This window comes from Tupaia chinensis, unplaced genomic scaffold (genome assembly GCF_000334495.1).
Source record: "Tupaia chinensis unplaced genomic scaffold, TupChi_1.0 Scaffold000521_1, whole genome shotgun sequence".
Classification (NCBI taxonomy): domain Eukaryota; kingdom Metazoa; phylum Chordata; class Mammalia; order Scandentia; family Tupaiidae; genus Tupaia; species Tupaia belangeri.
This window is the reverse complement of record NW_006160034.1, coordinates 579,016-599,245: the sequence shown is the minus strand read 5'-3', so window position 1 is coordinate 599,245 and position 20,230 is coordinate 579,016. Positions and strand designations below refer to the sequence as shown.

The following is a 20,230-nucleotide window of genomic DNA, read 5'->3' as shown; positions in this document are numbered from 1 at the left end:
ATATTTTTTTTTGAGAGGTTTTTGTAATAGGGCACGTGCACTCACCAGAAAGACAGAGACAGAGAGACAGAAAGCGAAAACTCACTCCCCAGGGGGGATGGCCACATCTCCTCCATTCTCCTCTTGGGATCTTGGGCACGCAGGCACACGGTGTGAGTTTAAGCAACAGGGTCTGGGACTCGAACTACAGCCAACTACATGGGAGTCCAACGTCATAGCCATTACACCGACTGCTGCTCCCTCTCTGGTCAATTTCTTTTTCATCTCATCATTTAAAAACTATAGAAAAAAACGAGATGACTGCTGCTCCCTCTCTGGTCAAATTTTGAAAGATAATAATAATAGCAGGGGCCAGCAGATGGCATAGTGGTCGAGGCACTGGACTCCCACAGGGCCAACTGCAGTCCGAATCCTAGACCCAGCAGCTTGAAACTCATGCTGGCATGTGTGCATGCATGCCCCAAATCCCAAGAGGCGTATGAAGAAGAAGAGATTATGGTGTGACCACCTCCCCAGGGGCTGATTTCTCACTTTCTCTGTCTCTCTGGCAAGCTCACTCTCCCTATAGCAAAAATCTCTCAAAGTAATAATAATATTAATAAATCTTTTTTTAAGTACCGTGGTGGGAGCAAGACAGTGGTGCAGCTGTAACTGACACAACATTCTGCAAGGATGACCCACACGGGAAGGTCCCAGCGCATGTCCAGAGACCTCCCTGAGTGTGCTGGGTGCATGTGTGCACGTGATCTGGGGCTGGCTGAGTCTGCACATGGATCCTGGCATGCTGGCCTTGGGGGGGCGGGTCTCCATTTCTCTGTCTCTGTCTCCCTTACTCATGGAAGAGAGAGAGAGAGGAAAGGAGAGTGACTGCATCACCAGTCGCAGTGACAGCGGCAGTAGGGAAGCTGCTGTGGGAGGCTGGAAGGCTCCTGGTTCTCCTGGGTCCACTCGGACATGCTGGGTGCCCTCCCAGGCATGTCTGTGATCTAGGCTGCAGCATGTGGAGGGAGCGATCGTGACATGGAGACCCTGTGGGGGTGCGATAAACGTACAAAAAACGCAAAGGACAGTAGAATAATACCGTCACCTGTAGCCTTTGTTCTGAAGGAAGGCAGGGCTGAAGGACCATCCTCAGAGCCCCACAGGGAGGTAGCCTGGAGTGCACTTTGTACCAGCAGGCTGCCCCAGCATCCGCCACGCTGCTCCCCCTGCAGACGTGTTTGACGACAGGCCTTCTTATTTGTCTACCATAAAACCCGTTGTTAGGTTCTAGAGGAGAACCTGGGAGTTGGGGGAGAATTCTGTTTTAGAAATGAAATACTGGCTTTTTTACACAGTCAGCTTCCACACGCTGCTGTGAATCTTGAGCGTTGTTGACCTGGGCCGACCTTGGTCAGAATCCCGTTTTGTGCCAGTGTTTCATCGACCCCCTCGTGTTTGCTGAAATAAAACTAGTAGAAAAGTGCACAAGACACCCAGCTCTGATTTACCACGATTACTGACGCCCTAGCAAGCCCCCCTATTGGTTTCTTAGGGCTGCGGTGACAGAGCACCATTAGCCGGGTGACTTAACACAACGGAAACTCCGTGCCTCGCAGTGAGGCCAGAAGTCTGAAGTCAGGGTGTCGGCAGGGCCTACTCGCCCTGGATCCACAGGCAAAGTCCTGCCTTCCCTTCCCAGCCTCTGTTTAGCCAGCGGTCTGCATCCCTCGGCTCGCAGCTGCATCACTCGGTCACAGCCTGGGGCTCTCCCTGTGGCCCCTCCTTCACAAAGGAGCCAGGCGTTTTGGATCGGAGCCCATCCTCCTGCAGTGCGACCCTGTCTTCACTGATCGCATCTCTAATAACCCCCTTTCCCAGTAAGGTCATGTGCGGAGGTCGCAGGAATAAGGACTTCAGGGTCTCTCATGCAGGGAGGACACAGCCCAACCTGCCCATGCTCCACTTCAGGCAGGATGCCCTCCTCATTCACGAAAGCAACAAAGGGTGTTTTTAATGAGTGATATCATCCGCCCCCGATCAGTTGCGAGATTACGACGCCCTCTGCCCTGCCGCACATGCGTGGAGTGTGGACCGTTCCAGCCCTGCGTTTAGTGGAGTCTGTTCATTACCGGGACTGAGTCAGCAGGCACAGTTTTTGCACACGTATTCTCTCCACTGTTACATCGAGACATTCCCTTGTGAGCCTCAGTCCACCCATCTGCGTCTTAGGGCTGCTCCCTCTTCTGTCGTTCTTTACACGAGCCTCTTTTCCCAAGTAGTTGTTGCACAGAAAGCCTGCAAGAATTCAGAATCAGTATTGCGACCGACGGTCACGTCCCTGCATTGCAGTGTCGCTTCGTGGCATCCGCGACCTCCTGGAGCTTCATTTTTTCCTGCTGTCTGGCAGAACAGGATTGTCTTAGCCCGTTCCGTGCAGCTGTAGCGTAATAGCACAGACTGGGTGATTTATAGTGAACACAGTTTTTTTGTCTCATGGTTTGAAAGGCTGAGAAGTTCAAGCTCAAGGGGTTGGCACCTGGGAAGGGCCTTCAAGATCAAGGGATTGGCACCTGGGAAGGGCCTTCTTGCTGGGTACTCTGGACAGAACTAAAAGGGAGAGGGGGAGGGAGAGAGGGAGGGAGGGGAGGAGAGGGAGACTCAAAGGTGGTTTTATTTTTTTCAGTGGTGATGGTTTAAATTCTAAAGAAGTATTGTTGGTCCTTAAATGGATGATATATCGGGTTGTCTGAAAAGTCATGACATGTTTTTACATAGAAAAGCGTCATGGCTTTTCAGACAATCCAACAGATGGCATGTTTTGATGAGGTGTTGGAAACATGTCCATGTCATATACAGATGAGCCGCCAGCAGTGAAGCCCTTCCGAGCAGCACGTGTGTGACGCTCCTGGCTACAACTGGGATCCGCATTTTCGCTGGAAGACGTAGCACATATAAGTAGCTATGGAAGCCATTTTGGTTTTCTTTGTCTCATGACAGCACATGTGCATATTTTACGGGGCGGGGAGGCGACCCCCAGCAGGGTCTCGTCAACCCACAGTCCCCTTTCCCCAGCCCTCCAGCACCTCAGGATCCTGGGTGCCTGTGTGCCTGCCTCCAGTGAGCTTCCAGGCAGACTGGGGATCTGAACCGCAGTCCGCCATGTGGCTTCCAGCTTGCTGGGCGCTTGTGATCAAAATCTCACAGCAGCTGGGCCTAGGAAAGCCATTTTAAGGCAAAATGTCTTTATTCTGTAGCTGTATTTTACCAACTTTCCCACTTCTTATAAAACAATTTTTTGGGGGAAGGAGAGGTTTTTGCTATAGAGTGCGTGCGCTCACCAGACAGAGACAGACAGAGAGGCAGAAAGCGAGAAATCACCCTCCGGGGGGATGGCCATGCCACAGTCCCTTCTCCTCCATTCTCCTCTCGGGATCTTGGGCATGCATGCACACGCACCTGACGTGAGTTTAAGCCACCAGGTCCAGGACTCAAACCGCGGTTGACTACGTGGGAGTCCAGCGACATAGCCATTAAGCTAACTGCTGGTCCCGTTATAAAACAATTTTTAAAGTTTCCTTAATTTTTGCAGGTGAGGAGGGCAGCCCAGTAACTAACGCATTGCACTTGCCGTTTGACCCCAGTAATGAGCAGGCGTTATGAGTGATTCTTCTTCACAAGGACTGATGAATGTGTAACGTTTTCTTTCTTTCTCTTTCTAGCCAAGGACCCTTGTCGTCCATTAGAGCGGTAATCAAGAGATGTAAGTTTGTTTTTCCTGCTTTGTATTCTCCTCTAATAAGTTTAAATGATGATTTAGATTTCTAGCAAGTGATTATATTTGATCAGTCTACCGAGAACCCAAGAAGAATTGCTTCTCCTAAGGAGTAATAAAGCATTTCGGACAGCTAGGTTTCCGCTTCTCATTCATTGATAAGCCAGCGCCTCAGAAGAGTACTATTCTCCTAGAGAGTTGAGCTTAAAAAAAAATCCATGCAGTTTCTATTAAATCTATTAAATTTCATGTAACCGTTTTCTGTGGTTAGAGACATCTGATAGGTCCTCAGCATGTGAAACCCTGTTCTGTGTGGTTCATTTGCTTGCATGGGTTCTCTTTAAGATATCTTTTAACTGTATAAATGCCTGTAAAGATTGGCTCGGGTGTCCACGTTTAAGGCAGCAGTGCTGGGAGAAGAATTCTCTCAAAATGGCCCATTTAGTGTTTGCATCATTGCCTCGTGGTTCGAGTTTTAAAACCTGCTCTTGGTGTATAGGATGTTGACTCTTGTTAAATAAAGGCTCTGGGAATGCCCTCTGTCCCTTTCCAAATAGAGCCTGGATTACCTATTATATAAAAAAAATAAATAAATAAAGATGGGATTTCAGGCCTTCTTTGCATTATCTGGATTGAGGTCACCACCTATTTTTAGAAACAATTTGTGACGTTCAGTGTGAGTGTAGGGTTTCCATGAGTTACGAAGAACACGCAGTGGAACGTTTCCGAGTGGCGGTGCGGACTACGCCATGGTTCCCCACCCCGTGAGTCTCATTTGCTGTGAACTATGAAGGTTTGAGCATGCCCAGGTGTGTGAGAAGGGAATGCCACTGTGCACATGGAACATCTGTGACAGCTTCGCGTGCCTAAGAGCCCATGGGCTGGGGTGATGGGAGAGAATGAAATAAGAAATGAGGGGCTTGGGACCAGCAGTTGGCATAATGGCTATGTCGCTGGACTCCCACGTAGTCAACTGCAGTTCAAGTCCCGGACCTGGTGACTTAAATTCACACCAGGCGCATGTGCATGTGTGCCCAGGATCCCAAGAGGAGAATGGAGAAGAAGGGATTGCGGCATGGCCATCCCCCCTGGGGGGTGATTTCTTGCTTTCTTTCTCTCTTTCTGGCGAGTGCACACACCCTATAGCAAAAACAGAAATGAGGGGCAAGAATTTTTTGGCTAGAGATACAAATTTGGAGTAACTAAGGTTATAGGCAAAATGCTAGGAGTAGCTAAGCATTTATGGAGACAATCCAGGGATGGGATCCTGGGACACAGGGACACCTAAAGCCAAGCCATGCCTGTAGTGGTCATAAGGCCAGGGGCACTAGACCCTGCTGCAGAGGGGGCCTGCTTTTGCATCCCGACCACAGGCTCCCGCCTTGTTTCCCTGGCCTCTTACCTTGCCTTGGACTTAAGGGCTTCTGAGTGAAGGCTCACGACCAACACCTGGCTTCCTATGGGTCCTCCAGGCTGGAGCTTACCTGCTCTGAGGACCCTGCGCCATGAGAGGTGCAAGGAAGAGGCAGTGAAGAAGTGGGCACCAGAAGCTGAAAAGTGGGGTGAGATTCGTATCAAAACCAGCTGCTCGTGAGACAGAGGAGGAGGGAGAGGAGGAGGGGTCGACAGGCCTGGGTGAACCGCACTTGGTTCCGAAGGCTGGAGAAGGGCCAGGCGGAAGGGGCAAGGCCCCAGCGTGGTAGTGCATCCGGGCATTGCCGCTGCTTAACAGACTGAGGCCATATGAGCGGCCCGGGGTCGATTTGGGCTCGTCTTAAAGCCATGTGGTGGTACGCACCTGTAATCCCCGCTGCTCCTAAGGCTGGGGCAGGAGGATCTCAACGTGGTATGAGACTCTGTCTTTAAGAAAAAGGCAAAAAAAAAACACCCAAACAAACAAAAAACAAAGCCCACGGTGGTTAAGGGAATGGCTCCCACGTGGCTAACTAGAGTTCAGATCCTCACCCCAGAGGCTTGAAAAACGCCGGATGCATGTGTGCCCCAAACCCTGACAGGATGGAGAAGTAGGGGGAGGAGGGATTGCGGCAGGACCACTCCCCGTGGAGGAGTGCTTTCCCCTCTCTCTGTCTCTCTAGCAAGTACACATACTCTGGTGGCTGAGAGTAGCTCATTGTGGTACTTGGGGGGGTCAATGGAAAACGGAAAGAGCAAATTAGGGGAACACTGGAGGTGGAAGCCACTCTTCAGTGTGAACATGAATGGAATATGTGAACATGGGCCGCTGTGTTAACCTACTTTTCTCCTCTTTTTTAAAGAGGTTTTTGTCACAGGGTGTGTGCACACGCAAGAGAGACAGAGACAGACAAAGAGAGTGAAAAGTATGAAATCAGCCCCCCTGTTGTGTGCGTGGGGGGGTGGTTACACTGCAGTTCTTCTCTTCCAAGGATCTTGGGCACACATGCACACGTACCGAGTGTGAGTTTTAAGCCACCAGTCCAGAACTCGAACTACAGTTGGCCATGTGGGCGTCCAGCAATGTAACTGCTATGCCATCTGCTGGCTGTGTGATCAGATTTATTTTTAGAGAAAGAATTTTACTATAGGGTGTGTGCACTCACCAGAGAGACGGAGAGACAGAAAGCAAGAAATCACACTCCAGGAGAAACAACCACACCGCAGTCCTTCTCTTCTCCTTGGGATTTTGGACACACATGCGCGTGTGCCTAGTGTGAGTTTTAAGTTGGGTCTGGGACTCGAACCATGTGGGCAGCTACATGGGAGTTCAGCGACATAACCATTATGGCATCTGTTGGTTCCCCTTAATCAGATTTTAAAAGTTAAATTTGTCTTTTAAAGAATTATTTATTTAATTTTTATTTATCCTTTTTAAAGAATTATTTTCTTTAACTTTATTTATTAAATTTGCTCAGAGAGGGACAGAATAAAAAATGAGAGATAGAGAGAGAGAAAGTGAGAAAGCAAGCCACCAGGCCTAGGATTTGAACTGCGGTTGGCCTTGTGGGAATCCAGCACCTTTAACCACCATGCCACCTACCGGCCCCCTATTTCTTATTATAATTCTTTTTTTTTTTTTTATTTGTTGGAGGGGGAGGAATGTGAAAGCAAACTGCCAGGTCCAGGACTTGAACCACAGTAGGCCATTGCCTTAGCCACTGTGCCACCTGCTAGCCCCAAAAGTAGTATTTCTGAACTGATTGTATTCTACATTCTTTCATAAAGATTCTGGTTCCGGGTAGTTTTTGCATTCGTTTTTGTGAGTCCTAAATAGTTTGGGTAAATTTTTTGATGTGTTCTAGTTGGCTCTAGCTAGAATTTCATGTTCTTCCTTTTATTAACTTTTAAGAGAAAATGATTCTCTGACATTCAGATGTAGCTGATGCTACCTACCGTAAACCAGGACCTCTCACGTTCTGTCGTAAGACAGCGCTGTGCATGGCAGGTGTTAACCCGTTTTACGGATGGTAGAGAAACCAAGTCTCAGGTTAAATGGCTTCCCAAGGTAGAGCTGGGACGTGACCCTAGGCTTTCCGACTTCAGGCTTCCCACTCCTCAATTTTTAAAAAATTATTATTATTTCTTATATTACATTTAATCACACGTATCTTTCTTTTTCCAGCATAATTACCATGCATATTAGTCCAGACAAAAACATTACTATCCACATCAGCAGCAGCAAATAGCTTTTCATTTTTCCTCACTTTATTATTTTTTTATTCTTATTTTTTAAACATGCATTCACTATACATCATTTTTCTTGTAAAGAGAATTTACCTAACGTGAAACACTTCTCAGACCAGTCCAGTTGAGAATACCATACATGTTATCAGCAGGTAATAAACCATTTCTGTGTCCCACAAATGTCATGCCTGTTTTTTTCCTGCTTTCCTTCTCTCTACTCTTCCCTTCTCCCCTCGTCCTCAATTGTTCTTATCATGGCAGATTTTTCTTTATTTCATTATTTTTTGAGAGATTTTTGCTATAAGGCACATTCATTCTCCAGAGAGACAGAGACAGAGAGACAGAAAGCGAGAAATCACCCCACGGGGGATGGCCACGCCGTAATCCCTTCTCCTCCATTCTCCTCTTGGGATCTTGGGCACGCACGCACACGCGCCCGCCATGAGTTTTCAGCTGCCGGGTCTTGGATCACGGACAACTGCGTGGGAGTCCAGCGACTTCATTACGCTATTTACCGGCCCCCAGATTCTTCTTTAGAAGCTCTTATTCTGTCCCAAACAAATGTAGTCAGTGCGTTTTTATTTTTGTGATTTTTCGTTGAAACAGATCGACCTTATCAGCTGCCAGTTTTGCCCCTAATGGTCTGTGTGACCTGGAGTAACTCCTTTGTATTGAATATTGAACCATTTGAACTAGCAACATTTCAAAATAATCCTATAAAATGACAGTTTAACTTTAACTGAAGACACTGTTTATTCTGTGGCGTAATAACCCAGCCTGCTGTCAGGGGCCTGTTACTAAGACCTGTGCTCTGAGGGGCAGAGTCAAGTTAAAAGCCACTGGTGGAAAGGGATGTAAACTGACTATTGAATTACCTTTTACAGATTATTCATAACTTAAAGTTGATCTGCATTGAAGTGGCAAATTGATTTTGCAAAGTGATTTTTAGTTTTACAATGTTGTAGGCAGATTGGTGCCCAGCAGGTGGCATGGTGGTTAAGGTCTTAGACTCCTCTACATGGCTAACTGCAGTTCGAGTCCTAGACCTGGCTGCTTGAAAATCATGCTGGGCATGTGTGCATGCATGTCCCAAATCCCAAGAGGAGAATGGAGGAGAAGGGATTACAATGTGACCACACCTCCTGGGAGGTGATTTCTTACTTTCCCTCTCTCCTGTGAGCACATGTGCCCTATGGCAAAACCCTTTTAAAAAAAGGGGGGGAGGGTCCCCCCAATTGCAGTCATGTGTGTGAATGTCCTGATCCGTACAGACAAATCCTCATAGCAGTATATTTCTGCTGTAAACTGTAGTTTACCCACTCGCCTCTCTGTCCCAGTGCACGGAATGGGGAAGGACCATGCTGTGAGAGACAGCTTGCACTTGAATTCCTTTTAGATTGTAGGCTAGGGGGTTCACTCTGGTTTTCTCCCTTTCTTCTTCTATAACCCCTTCTTTTTTTCCTTTAGCACTCATGAATAGTGCATGGCAAAAATGCCCCGTGGAAGAGGTATGTCTGTGACAGTCCCCTGAGTCCTTTCAGAGTGCTACGCCTGCTGATTCCAGCTTTAATGGTGGGGGTACTGAGATTGTAGCACCCTCGGGTGAGCCTCCGGCGTAATGCGACCTTTCCTGCCAATCAGACGCACCGTGAACAGTTCTGGCCTCTCTGCCCTCTTTTATCCCAATGGGAAAATATGTCTCAGCTTGTTTTTGCTCTTGATAAAACACATCGCCGTCCAACCAGCAGAGATGTAAGTGTCAGGGCATCTGCGAGCCCACCTCCAGGAGTTTGGGTTCTGGATGCCGGCGGGTTGCTCCGCCAGCCCAGCACAAATGCAGCTGCCTCTGCGTAGCCCACCACCCACCTCCACCCCTGCCTCTCCCGGCTTCGCAGCATCCTTTCAGAGAGAAGCAGAAGGTGACAGGAAGAAGGGAAAGATCCATGCTTCCAGTTTGTCCAATCAGAAGAACTGAAACAGCAGAATACTGGAGAGAGATGAAAGCGGCTTGATGAAATTGTTTACATCGGAAACAGATTCCTCTTGTGCACAAATCTTAGAGTATTTGAAGATTTTCAGTCCCCCAAAGGGATCTTTAGAAGGTGCTCCTAAAAAAACAGAGAAAATAGTCTTAATAGAAATGGACCCTTATTATGACATATATTTTAGATTATCTGGGTAAAACTTGACTTGCTTTATATAATAGGAAAAGATTTGAACTGTCAAGCGTTTTGAGTCTGAGACTTGTGAAAAGTCAGTGTGGGCCAGCTCCGTAGCCTAGCTTAGGTTAAGAGAGCTGGATCCCATGTGACTCCACACAGTGTCAGTCCCAGGCCTGGCGACATGGAAAAGCACCACGTGTGTGCGTACATGTCCCAAATCCTGACAGGATAGAGAAATGGAAGAGGAAGGCTTGCAGCGTGACCATGTCCCATGGAGGGACGCTTTCTCCCTCCCTCTCGCTCTGTTTCTTTCTGGACAGTGAAAAAAAAAAGTTGCTGCTGCATATGCAATAATAAGTTTATAAATATGTTTTTAAATGTAATTTAAACACCTTCTGCATTTAGTATTACCTCTTAATGTAAGTAACAAAACCATTTGAAATTTGTGAAATTCCAGAAAGCTAGGAAATAGATTATTAATTAGACCACTTCTCCTCTTCTTAGAGTAGAGTTATAAACAAACATCACAGAAGTATGGTCATATAGGGGTGGGCAGGTGGTGTGGTGGTTAAGGCACTGGATTCCCACATGGCCCGCTACAGTTCGAGTCCCAGACCTGGCAGCTTGCTTTCTTGCTTTCCCTTTCTCTTTCTGATCAAATTTTAAAATAATAATAATAACAAATGAAATTAATTGTTTTTTAAAAAAGTATGGTCACATGGATGAGAGCAGGCATTTCCATTTTCTGCTGCCATTGCAGTTTTATGCCATCCTTGTGATGTTCCGGCTGTGCAACCAACAGCTGTCTCCCTCCCTCTGTGCATTTCCAGAAAGACAGAATGTGCTTTTGAGAGCTTTTGAAATCTATATTTTCCTATGTAATTCAAATACATGCACTGGATTCCCACATGGCCCGCTACAGTTCGAGTCCCAGACCTGGCAGCTTGCTTTCTTGCTTTCCCTTTCTCTTTCTGATCAAATTTTAAAATAATAATAATAACAAATGAAATTAATTGTTTTTTAAAAAAGTATGGTCACATGGATGAGAGCAGGCATTTCCATTTTCTGCTGCCATTGCAGTTTTATGCCATCCTTGTGATGTTCCGGCTGTGCAACCAACAGCTGTCTCCCTCCCTCTGTGCATTTCCAGAAAGACAGAATGTGCTTTTGAGAGCTTTTGAAATCTATATTTTCCTATGTAATTCAAATACATAACTACGATTAACTTTATGCCATTAAAAAAGAGCATTTTGATTTACTTTTCTACTTAGCAATGTTACAATTCACACCTTCTCTCTGATGTCAAATGTAAGCTAGCTCCTCCCAATCGCCTACGCTACAAAAATGTTAACGTTGGTTGAATTTGGTTCTATACCCATGGACTCTTTCTCTTCCACAGCGTCGCGGACTTCTGTTCAGAGTGAACTTCATCGAGATAGGAGGTATGGTTCTATGTACGGTAGAGCGCATGTGTGTTCTGCTAGTCATTCGGTTCAGATTGCATCGTCATGGGCAAGCGCACTCCTCTTCTATAAGCAGTGTACGACTGTGTTCTGCCTCGTCGGTAAATTTCCTGAATTAATATATAACTTCGAATGATGGAGAGTTTGCTTGAGAGGAAATGATACAGGCCTGAATGTGGTTTTTTGACTGTAATTACTGAAGTCTGTTTTAAAATGTTTGTGGAAAAACTGGTACCATGTAAAGCATCGTGACTGTCTCACGGAGACCCTGTACCCTGCAGCCACTTAGCACGCGTGGCCTGAAAGCGGGTGGATGACAGGATAGGAAACTGAACGGAAGGGTAAAAAAAAAAAAAGAACAGAGGCAGGTGGTCCAGATGGATAACTGGTGGATGGCTGGTTGGAGAGGGAGGGAGGAGAGGAGAGAATGACCGGAGTCCTTCCTGGAGGAGGAAGACACAAGGACAGAGAGGAGACAGAATGGACGGAAGGGCAGATGGAAGGATGGACATGCAGATAAAAGGATGGCTGTGTTTTCAGAGATCGTGCTCCCTGCTTTCAGTTCTCCCAGTATAGTGTAGTACAGAACAGCACCTTAAAGAGCAGCGACTTCAGAGTCAGGCAGAGCTAAATCCCAGCTTCACTGCTTTCCCAGCCTGTGTCCTGGGCAGGCCGTTTAACCTGTTCAGCTTCTCAATCCCCATCTTTAGAATGGTGGTGCTCTTACGTCACAGGTTGTCACAAGAGTAATGCCAGATAGTGCTTAGCATCTCTTAACCGATAACGGAGTGTTTAGTTAGGTGGGCACTGTAAGCAGAGCTTAGGGAGTGCCCTTCAAGTTGAACCCATAAGCAGGTTCTGCATACCAGCACGGAAGTGTGTGTGTGCCCAGCCTCGGTAATGACAGTGCTTTTCTGTTTTGATCTTCCATAGAGTGCTACAGAGAGGCAGAGCAGGCGTCTTCATCCCTCTTGATGAGAAAGCTGAGACTTCGAGAGGCTGGTTTGCTCAGGGTCACGCAGTTGGTTTTGTTAGGAAGTCAGGTTAAAGGTAACATTTCAACATGCAGATGTAGAGTCACATTAAGAAAAGGATGAAAGAAAGCCAGTCTTAAATCTCTAAGAATTCTCCATATTAAAGAGGAGCCATCACATTCAAAGCTAAGCAGAAACAGAGGCTCGTGTCAGGTTCTAGACATGAACATGGAGGCTCGGAACGGGACATTAACTTTGCAGGGGTGGAGCTGGGGCGAGGAGGAGGGGGCTGTCCTCTCTGTCTCTAATTTCCGTGTCCAAGGAGATCCGTGATGGTAACGGAAATCCAGGCAGTTCTGTACAGACAGCAGCAGGGCCCTGGGGTGGAGAGATGGCGTGGGCCCACCGAGGCAGCGCGAAGTGTGCTCAGGAGAGAACTCGAACTTTCTCAGGTCACACTCGTAGAGTTGGACTGTCATTTCCCCTCCCGAAGCCTGTCCAGGCGTCATGTTCATGAATGTTGGAACCTTTGCAGATGGGCAGTAGCTCGTAACCAGCCTGCAGAACTCACCGAGCTTCTGTCCCTAGGCGCCCGGAGATCACCATTGTGGCAGCTGAGCCCCTGAGGCCGGCCTCGTGGTTTCCAGGAGCCCCACCCCCAGTTTTGGGCTTTCCCCCGTCTTCTGCTGCAGGCCCCTGGAGGCCCAGTGAACTCCTTCCTGACTCCGTCCTGCTGAGGTGAGCGAATGTCACATTCTCTCTTTGCACTTTTTTTTTGGAGAGGTTTTTGCTATAGGGCGCGTGCGCTCGCCAGACAGACAGAGAAAGACAGAAAGTGAGAAATCACCCCCCAGGGCGGATGGCCATGCCGCAATCCCTTCTCCTCCATTTTCCTCTCGGGATCTTGGGCACGCACGCACACCTGCCCGGCGTGAGTTTTTTAAACCACCAGGTCCGGGACACGAACCATGGTCGACTACATGGGGGTCCAGCGACATAGCCATTATGCTAACTGCTGGTCCCTGCACTTTCTTTTTAAAATGAAATCCCAAGTCAAGAACAGTGAGACTGTGGCCGCCTTGGCGCTGGCCCGACGATGGCTAAAATCTTTCTTTCGCAGCTCCCACCGTCATATGAACAAGTCATAAAAGAAATCAACCAGGTTCAAGTCAATACCACGAACAACAACAATGCCTCTGCCGCGCCCAGGCTCACGAGCACTTCTGCCACGCAGACGGACTTTCCGGAAGAAATAAACAACCATCTGCCTCAAAGTAACGCGAGCCATTGCTCTTCCCAGTTCTGGCCTGGGTCTGGGGAAGGCATCGGGAGGGTTCGGGTGTTTAAAATATTTGCAATTTGTGCATAATTCATTGAGCTCGGCTCCCCCGTGAGGGTGACCACTCTGTGCCCTCTTTATTGGGGTGTGCAATGACTGTCCTACTAGATCGTTGGTTGAACGGCTCACCCGAGTTCACGTCACAAAGACGTCATCCTTTAACTCCCAGCGGGGATTACTGCTGTTCTCCCCATTGAGGAGGGTGTTATGTTAGCGACTTAAACTGGATGATTGTCCTGTTAAACCTTTATATATAGATAGATAGGTAGAGAGATAGATATTTTAAAGAATTATTTATTTAATTTTATTTGTTCATTTCTTTCTTTTAATTTGACCAGAGAAAAGACACACAGAGAGAGAAGGAAAGTGAGAAAGCAAGCCACCGGGTCCAGGACTCAAACTGCGGTTGGCCATATGGGAGTGTCCAGAGCCTTATCCACCACGCTACCCACTGGCCCTCATCCTGTTGTACCTTTTAGAAGTATTGCATTAGGCTAGCACAGATTAGGGGAAGTTGCTTTGGAAAAAGAAAGCATGAAAAATGTAGGGGTTTTGTTTGTTTGTTTGTTTTAGAATTATTTCTTTTATTTATTTTATTAGGGCTTCATTCACCAGTGAGAGAAAGAGGGAAAGTAAGCCACCAGGTCTGGGACTCAGACCGCAGCTGACCATGTGGGAGTCCGGTGCCTTACCCGCCACCCCACCTGCTGGCCCCGAGATGTAGGTGTTGTGACCACTGCAGGACGTTAGCGGTGTCTGCAGTGCCGTGGGGTGGTGGCCCAGCTGCCCTTCAGCAGGCCGAGGCCATGGGAGACAGAGGTTTGAATCCCAGCCTACCCTAAAGGGTGGGGAACAGGGTGCAGATGCCTGTGGTCTGACCTACTTAGGAAACTGAGGCAGGAGGAGCAAGAAATGGCTTTCAAAAAAAAAATATATATATATATCTCTAGATAGATAGATAGATAGATAGATAGATAGATAGATATGACACCTGTTTGTTTATGAAGGAGAATAACTGCAGGAAGCTGACGGTACACATTGCCCCATTGGTTCCGGAATCCCTTTTTTACTAATGAAGGGATCTAAAGTCTCTTCATAGTCCACATGTGAATTTTTAAGTCTGTGTCTTGCCCCTCCCCCCCACCATCCCCATTTCAACGTTGCAATGTCTTTCTGCTTGTTTTGGTCTTGGCAGCTCTGCAGGCGCCTCTCAAGCCTCTTCAGCCTTCCCCCACAGCCTCATCCGGTGATCTTCCAACCAGCGTGGCGCCTTTAATAGTCTTTGATATCCCCGAAGAACAGAGCTGTCCTGAAGCCCCCAGTGCCACACGATGTCCAGTGCCAAGACCGAGATCAAAGAGTAACCTCAGACCCGTAGCCAGAAACTCGCACACTAAGGAGCAGAGCCTCCCGAAAGACAGCCCAGCGGCTGCAGCAGAGGTGTGGTCCCCAGGCCGGCCCCGGGCTCCGTGCGACAGCACCAGCAGCGTAGACAGCCAGGTGGGCTTGGACGTTATGAACGCAGGACAGGGCCCACATAGCATCGTCTCCAGGATCAAAGCATTCGAAGGCCAGGCAGGTGCAGACGCCTCGGGCCTGCCCAAGAAACCCGAGATCACTCCCCGCACGCTGCCCCCAAAGCCTGCTGTTCCTTCAGGGAAGCCCTCCGTGGCTCCCAAGCCAGCTGCTAGCAGAGCTTCCGGAGATTGGGACTCGGCTGACAGCAGGCTAAAGGCACCCTCCGGGGAAGGGCTGTCCGCACGCTGTCCACCACAAGAAGCAGGAAGCATCCCGATAACCAAACCTGAATTGCCAAAGAAACCGAATCCTGGCCTTATACAAAGTGCTAGTCACGAGCTCCCAGGAGGAAGCCCGGGGGCCGAGAGCTCTGATGGAGGGAAGAAAGTCCCAACGCCCGCCCCGCGGCCCCAGCTGCCCAAGAAAGCCGCCTCTGCAGAGCACCCCACCCCCCTTTCGGCTCCACCAAACCCCATCACTGCACCTCCCCGACTCTCAGTGGCGTCCCAAGCCAAAGCATTCAGATCCCTGGGAGAAGGACCCCCGGCCATCCCCCCAAGTCCAGCTCCGCAGAGCAAGCCCCCCGGGGACATCGACCTCATCAGCTTCGACGATGATGTTTTGCCCACCCCGGCTGGGAGCCTGGCTGAAGAATCTGTCAGTTCAGAGCTGGTTCTAGGTGAGTGAGAAGCAGGCATGGAGGGGAGCCCTCCTGGGGGTACCTTGGCCCTGGCTGCTGTAGCTCTCATATGTAAGTTACGGAGGTGTGTGCAGGCGCAGAGACGGAGGGACAGACAGCAACCAGAAGCACGGAGCTGGGTGGGGAGTGGAGACAGATCATGACAGACGCCAGTACCCATTATGTGAGCCCAGAGTAAGCAGATGGGCAAGCGCCCCTTACTCTGGAGGTGGGAGTCAGGCTTCACACTGAAAGGGCCCAGAGAGCTTGAGAGGACCTGGCATGAGGGAGAGGCACAGGAGGCTCCTATGGATGGGAAGACCTGCCGTGCCCCCCGAGTGCTCCTCGGGTAGGACCACCTCCCCGGGCAGGACGGCGAGGGCCTGGCCACAGGGAGGACTCTGGTGAGAGCAGTGGGGCAGCCCATCCTCATGGCACAGATATAATGTCCATGGTCGCCACAGAACACCGTCCCCAGGAACGCAGAGCCAGTACAGGGCAATGGAATTTCCCAAGAGACAGGGAGTCTGTTTCCTCCCTCACACTGCTCGGAGGGAGGGCCAGGGGGCTGGCCTCATCGTCAGTCGGATTCCCATTACTTCTGCTTCCGTGTTCGGGTGTAATGTGTGAACATACAAACCGGATAGGATGTTCCAAAAGCCCACCGTCAGCCTGTGAAAGTTTAACACGCATCCGTCGGGTACAGGCTCTGCAGGGTCAGGGCGAAATTCTGCACAGCACAGGTGTGTTTTGAATGATAGCAAATACACACTTATTAAATATTTATCATGCCTGCCTCGCAGCTGGCTATACGTATAAACTAAGGAGACATGCCTCTTGTCCCTGAACGGAGCGAAGAAAAACATACCACCAACTCTCTGCAGTGTCTAAGCTCTGCTGGATAGACGTATTTACACCTTTTCTTCTTATGTTTATCTTTATTAAGGTCATCAGGAAAGTCGTGACATATTTTTCTGGTTTCTCTGTGCAAAAATGCATCATGACTTTATATTTTAATTTTTTTTAGGTTTTTGCCCAGAGGGCACGTGTGCTTGACAGACAGAGGGAAACTAAGAAATCCCCTCGCAGTCCTTTCTCCTCCATTCTCCTCTTGGGATTTTGGGCATGCATGTATACACACCCAGTCTAATTTCCAAGATGCCAAGTCTGGGACTTGAACCACGGTCAGCCATGTGGGAATCCAACTCCTTAACCACTGTGCCACCTGCCTGCCCTTCACCTTTCTATTTAAGACCTACAACCACCCTCTGGGAGCTGTGCTGGCCTCCCTTTGCAGATGGAGAGGATGGAGCTGAGATGGAGTCGTGCATGGCATGGCTAGTGGCATAAAGCCAGCAGTTCTCCGAGCTGGGATTCAAACTTGGTCTCTTTGTTCTAAGTCTAGTTTATTTCTTCCTATGTCACATCACTCCCAACATCTTCACGAACCCATAAACCAGGCAACACTTTAAGAACTTTTCAAGTCTTCACCCAGTCCCATAATGCAGTGGTTCAGCACAGTGTGAAGAGAGCCGGATACCACGTGGCCAAAACCATAGTTCCAGTCCCCGCCCCGGTGGCCTGGAAAACACCGGGAGTGTGTGTCTTGCACGCACACACCCCAAATTCACGTAGAATGAAGAAATAGAGGAAAACGGATGTGGCATGACCACGTGTGTTGGGGGTTGCTCACACTTCCTTTCTCTGCTCGAAACGAAAACAAAAACCTTTAATAGCATTTTCTCATTTAAACCTTTTTCTTGTTAACCACCTTCAGAGAACACCAGGGATAAATAGATCCAACAACAGCGGGCTGTAAGGGATGGAAACAGTACAAACCAAAGAGTCAGTGCCTTTTGTAGACCCTAGGAGAGTCTGTGGGGCTGGCGAGTTGGTTAATGATGGCAGAGGATTCTGTATCCTCAGGCAGGCAATTGCAGTCGTCTGAAAAGGAGGGTCTGTTCTGACGTGGATGCAGTCCCGTGTTTCATACTCACAGCCATTCTGTTGCTCGGTATCTACCACTTCATGGCACAACATTTAAGTACTGGGGCCGTCTTTCAGCAAAATGTGTCATTTGCTTGCCTTATCTGACATTACCCATTGCTCCTACCTGCGGTGACACTGAACTGAACACCTTGTCGTCTTTCCAGACCTCCTCCTCCTGTGTTTGGTACCCCGAATCTGTGACATGGTCACACACCCAGCGTCCCCTTCCCCAGGAGCCCTGGAGCTCATCCCTGAGTCGCGCTACATCCCACAGCGGCTTGCCGATTGACTTCAGAGTCTGCCAGAGGCGGCCACGATCGCTGTGTGACCTTGGGCAGGATCCTCAGCGTCACCGTGTCGTGGGTTCCTCCTCTGTTCATCCATAGGACACGATAGTAGTACTTCTTATTGAGCCAGCCCTGTAGCCCAGCAGCTAAGTGCTGTGCACAGGAAGCCTGATTCCTCACGCCTGCCCAGGGTTCAAGTCCCAGCCCCAGTGCCTTGAAGACATGCTGGGCATGCACGGTTTGTACATTTGCCCAGGATCTTGACCGGGTAGAGAATAGGAGGATAGAGGACTGAGTTGTAACCGGGCCTCACCCTATCACTCTTAATTGTTTGCTTGCTCACAGGTACCCTCTGACTAAAAATAATAATAATAGGGGTCAGCAGGTAGTGTAGTGGTTAAGGTACTGGACTCTGACATGGCTGACCTCAGTTCGAATCCCAGACCTGGCAGCTTGAAACTCACACCAGGCACATGTGCGTGCATGCCCAAAGTCCTGAGAGGAGAATGGAGGAGAAGGGATTGTGGCGTGGTTATCCCCCTGGGGGACGATCTCTCTGTTTCTCTCTGTCTCTCTGGTGGGCACATGCATCCTATAGCAAAAATCTTCCTCAAAAAAAAAAAAAATCATCTCCTTAGGGTAGATACTAAGATACTATGAGGATTAAATGTGAGTGGGCAGGAAAGCCCAGTCCACACTAAGGGATCATTAAGTAGCCATAGTTATTGCTACTTCTAGGCCTTCTTTCTTTCTTTCTTTCTTTCTGTTTTGAGAGGTTTTGCTATAGGCTGTGTGTGCTCGCCAGAGAGACAAAGAGACAGAAAGCGAGAAATCGCCCCCCCAGAGGGATGGCCACGCCGCAATCCCTTCTCCTCCATTCTCCTCTTGGGATCTTGAGCACGCACACACATGCACCCGGTGTGAGTTTAAGCCACTGGGTCTGGGACTCGAACCACAGTTGACTACGTGGGAGTCCGACAACAAAGCCATTATGCCACTGCTCATCCCAACTTCTAGGCCTTCTTATCCACGTGGTTACCAATGGCTACTGGTTTTACCCTCTGAGTAGTTTAGAATCTGCCTCGTTTCTCCCACCCCCCCATGAATAGCGTCCCTTTGGGCCTTTGAGCTCGAAGCGTTGCAGTGGCCTCCTCATGGGCCATCTGGTCCCTGCTGTCGCCCGTGCTGTGGCCACCTGCATGTTGGCCCCTGTGCCGCCCCTGCCCCTGCCTTCATATTCAGCACAGAACTCCTCAGCAGTGGAGGGATTGGTGTTTGGCTTTTGACTGGAGGCGTGGTGACTCTGATGCTATTTCTGTAGCACTGTCGTAAATAAAGATTTATGGTCTCTTCGCAAAACCTCGTTGGATGATAAAACCTTGCTGGATCATCCAGGCATCTGCCAGAAGCTAGGAGAGGAACATAGGAGAAAGGAGAGACACTGTAAATACGTCGGTCTGTCTTCTCTTTCCTCAGAAATAATGACAGTCTGGGGCCAGCAGGTGGCGTGGTGGTTAAGGTGCTGGACTCGCACATGGCGGACCACAGTTTGAGTCCCTGACCTGGCGGCTTACTTTCTTACTTACCCTTTCTCTCTCTCTCTCTCTCTCTCTCTCTCTCTCTGGTCAAATTTAAAAAATAACAGGGAACCAGCAGTTAGCGTAATGGCTATGTCGCTGGACTCCCACGTAGTCGACCACGGTTCGTGTCCTGGACCCGGTAGCTTAAAACTCACGCCAGGCACGTGTGCGTACGTGCCCAAGAACCCAAGAGGAGAATGGAGGAGAAGGGATTGCGGCGTGACCATCCCCCCGGGGGGTGATTTCTCGCTTTCTGTCTCTCTGTCTCTCTCTGTCTGTCTGGCGAGCGCACGCGCCCTATAATGAAAAAGAAAAAAAAAAACCTCTAAAAAATACGAGTGGGAATTAAATATTTTTTTAAAAAAAGACAGTCTAATAAAATAGTATGCATAAAATGAAGTTGCCGTGTGAATCTCATGAAATAGAGATCGCAGAAAACTGAAGCTATGAAAACACTGTAAAGACTAGACAAATTATTAAAAGGGAACTCATAAAACAGGCAATTTAATATTGGATTCCTTCCTTGGGTAGAATGCCTTCCAGGTTAATGTAATGGAGCTGACGTTTCAGCAATTCCTCTTCACACCTTTACAAATCACACCCCGTTGTCAAAAGAAGCAGGCCCCCTCTGCCGTCGGCCCCATTACGCAGACGGGAATCATAGTTTAGCAGCCCGTTTCTGCTATTAACGAAACTCAAGGGAAAGAAATGACAGAAAAGCGGGCCAGGGATGGTGAAACTAATTATAATGACAAGCAAATTATTAGAGACAGATAATGGGCCGAAAGCTACTTTATCACCCGTGTTTTCTCAACCCAGTAATGA

The 20,230-nt window shown here is 48.7% G+C and overlaps 1 protein-coding gene across 1 annotated transcript in view; it reads left to right on the top strand.

The window, feature by feature from the left end:
* Window positions 1-12,739: 12,739 nt before the first annotated feature.
* SH3D19 (SH3 domain containing 19) overlaps window positions 12,740-20,230 on the top strand; it is a gene marked incomplete at its 5' end in the record, with an annotated part of 64,190 nt that continues 56,699 nt past the window's right edge. The window contains 3 exons of the mRNA XM_014590998.2: window positions 12,740-12,751; window positions 13,134-13,287; window positions 14,548-15,549. Coding sequence (XP_014446484.2) covers window positions 12,740-12,751; window positions 13,134-13,287; window positions 14,548-15,549 — 1,168 coding nt within the window. The remainder of the gene's footprint in view (window positions 12,752-13,133; window positions 13,288-14,547; window positions 15,550-20,230) is intronic.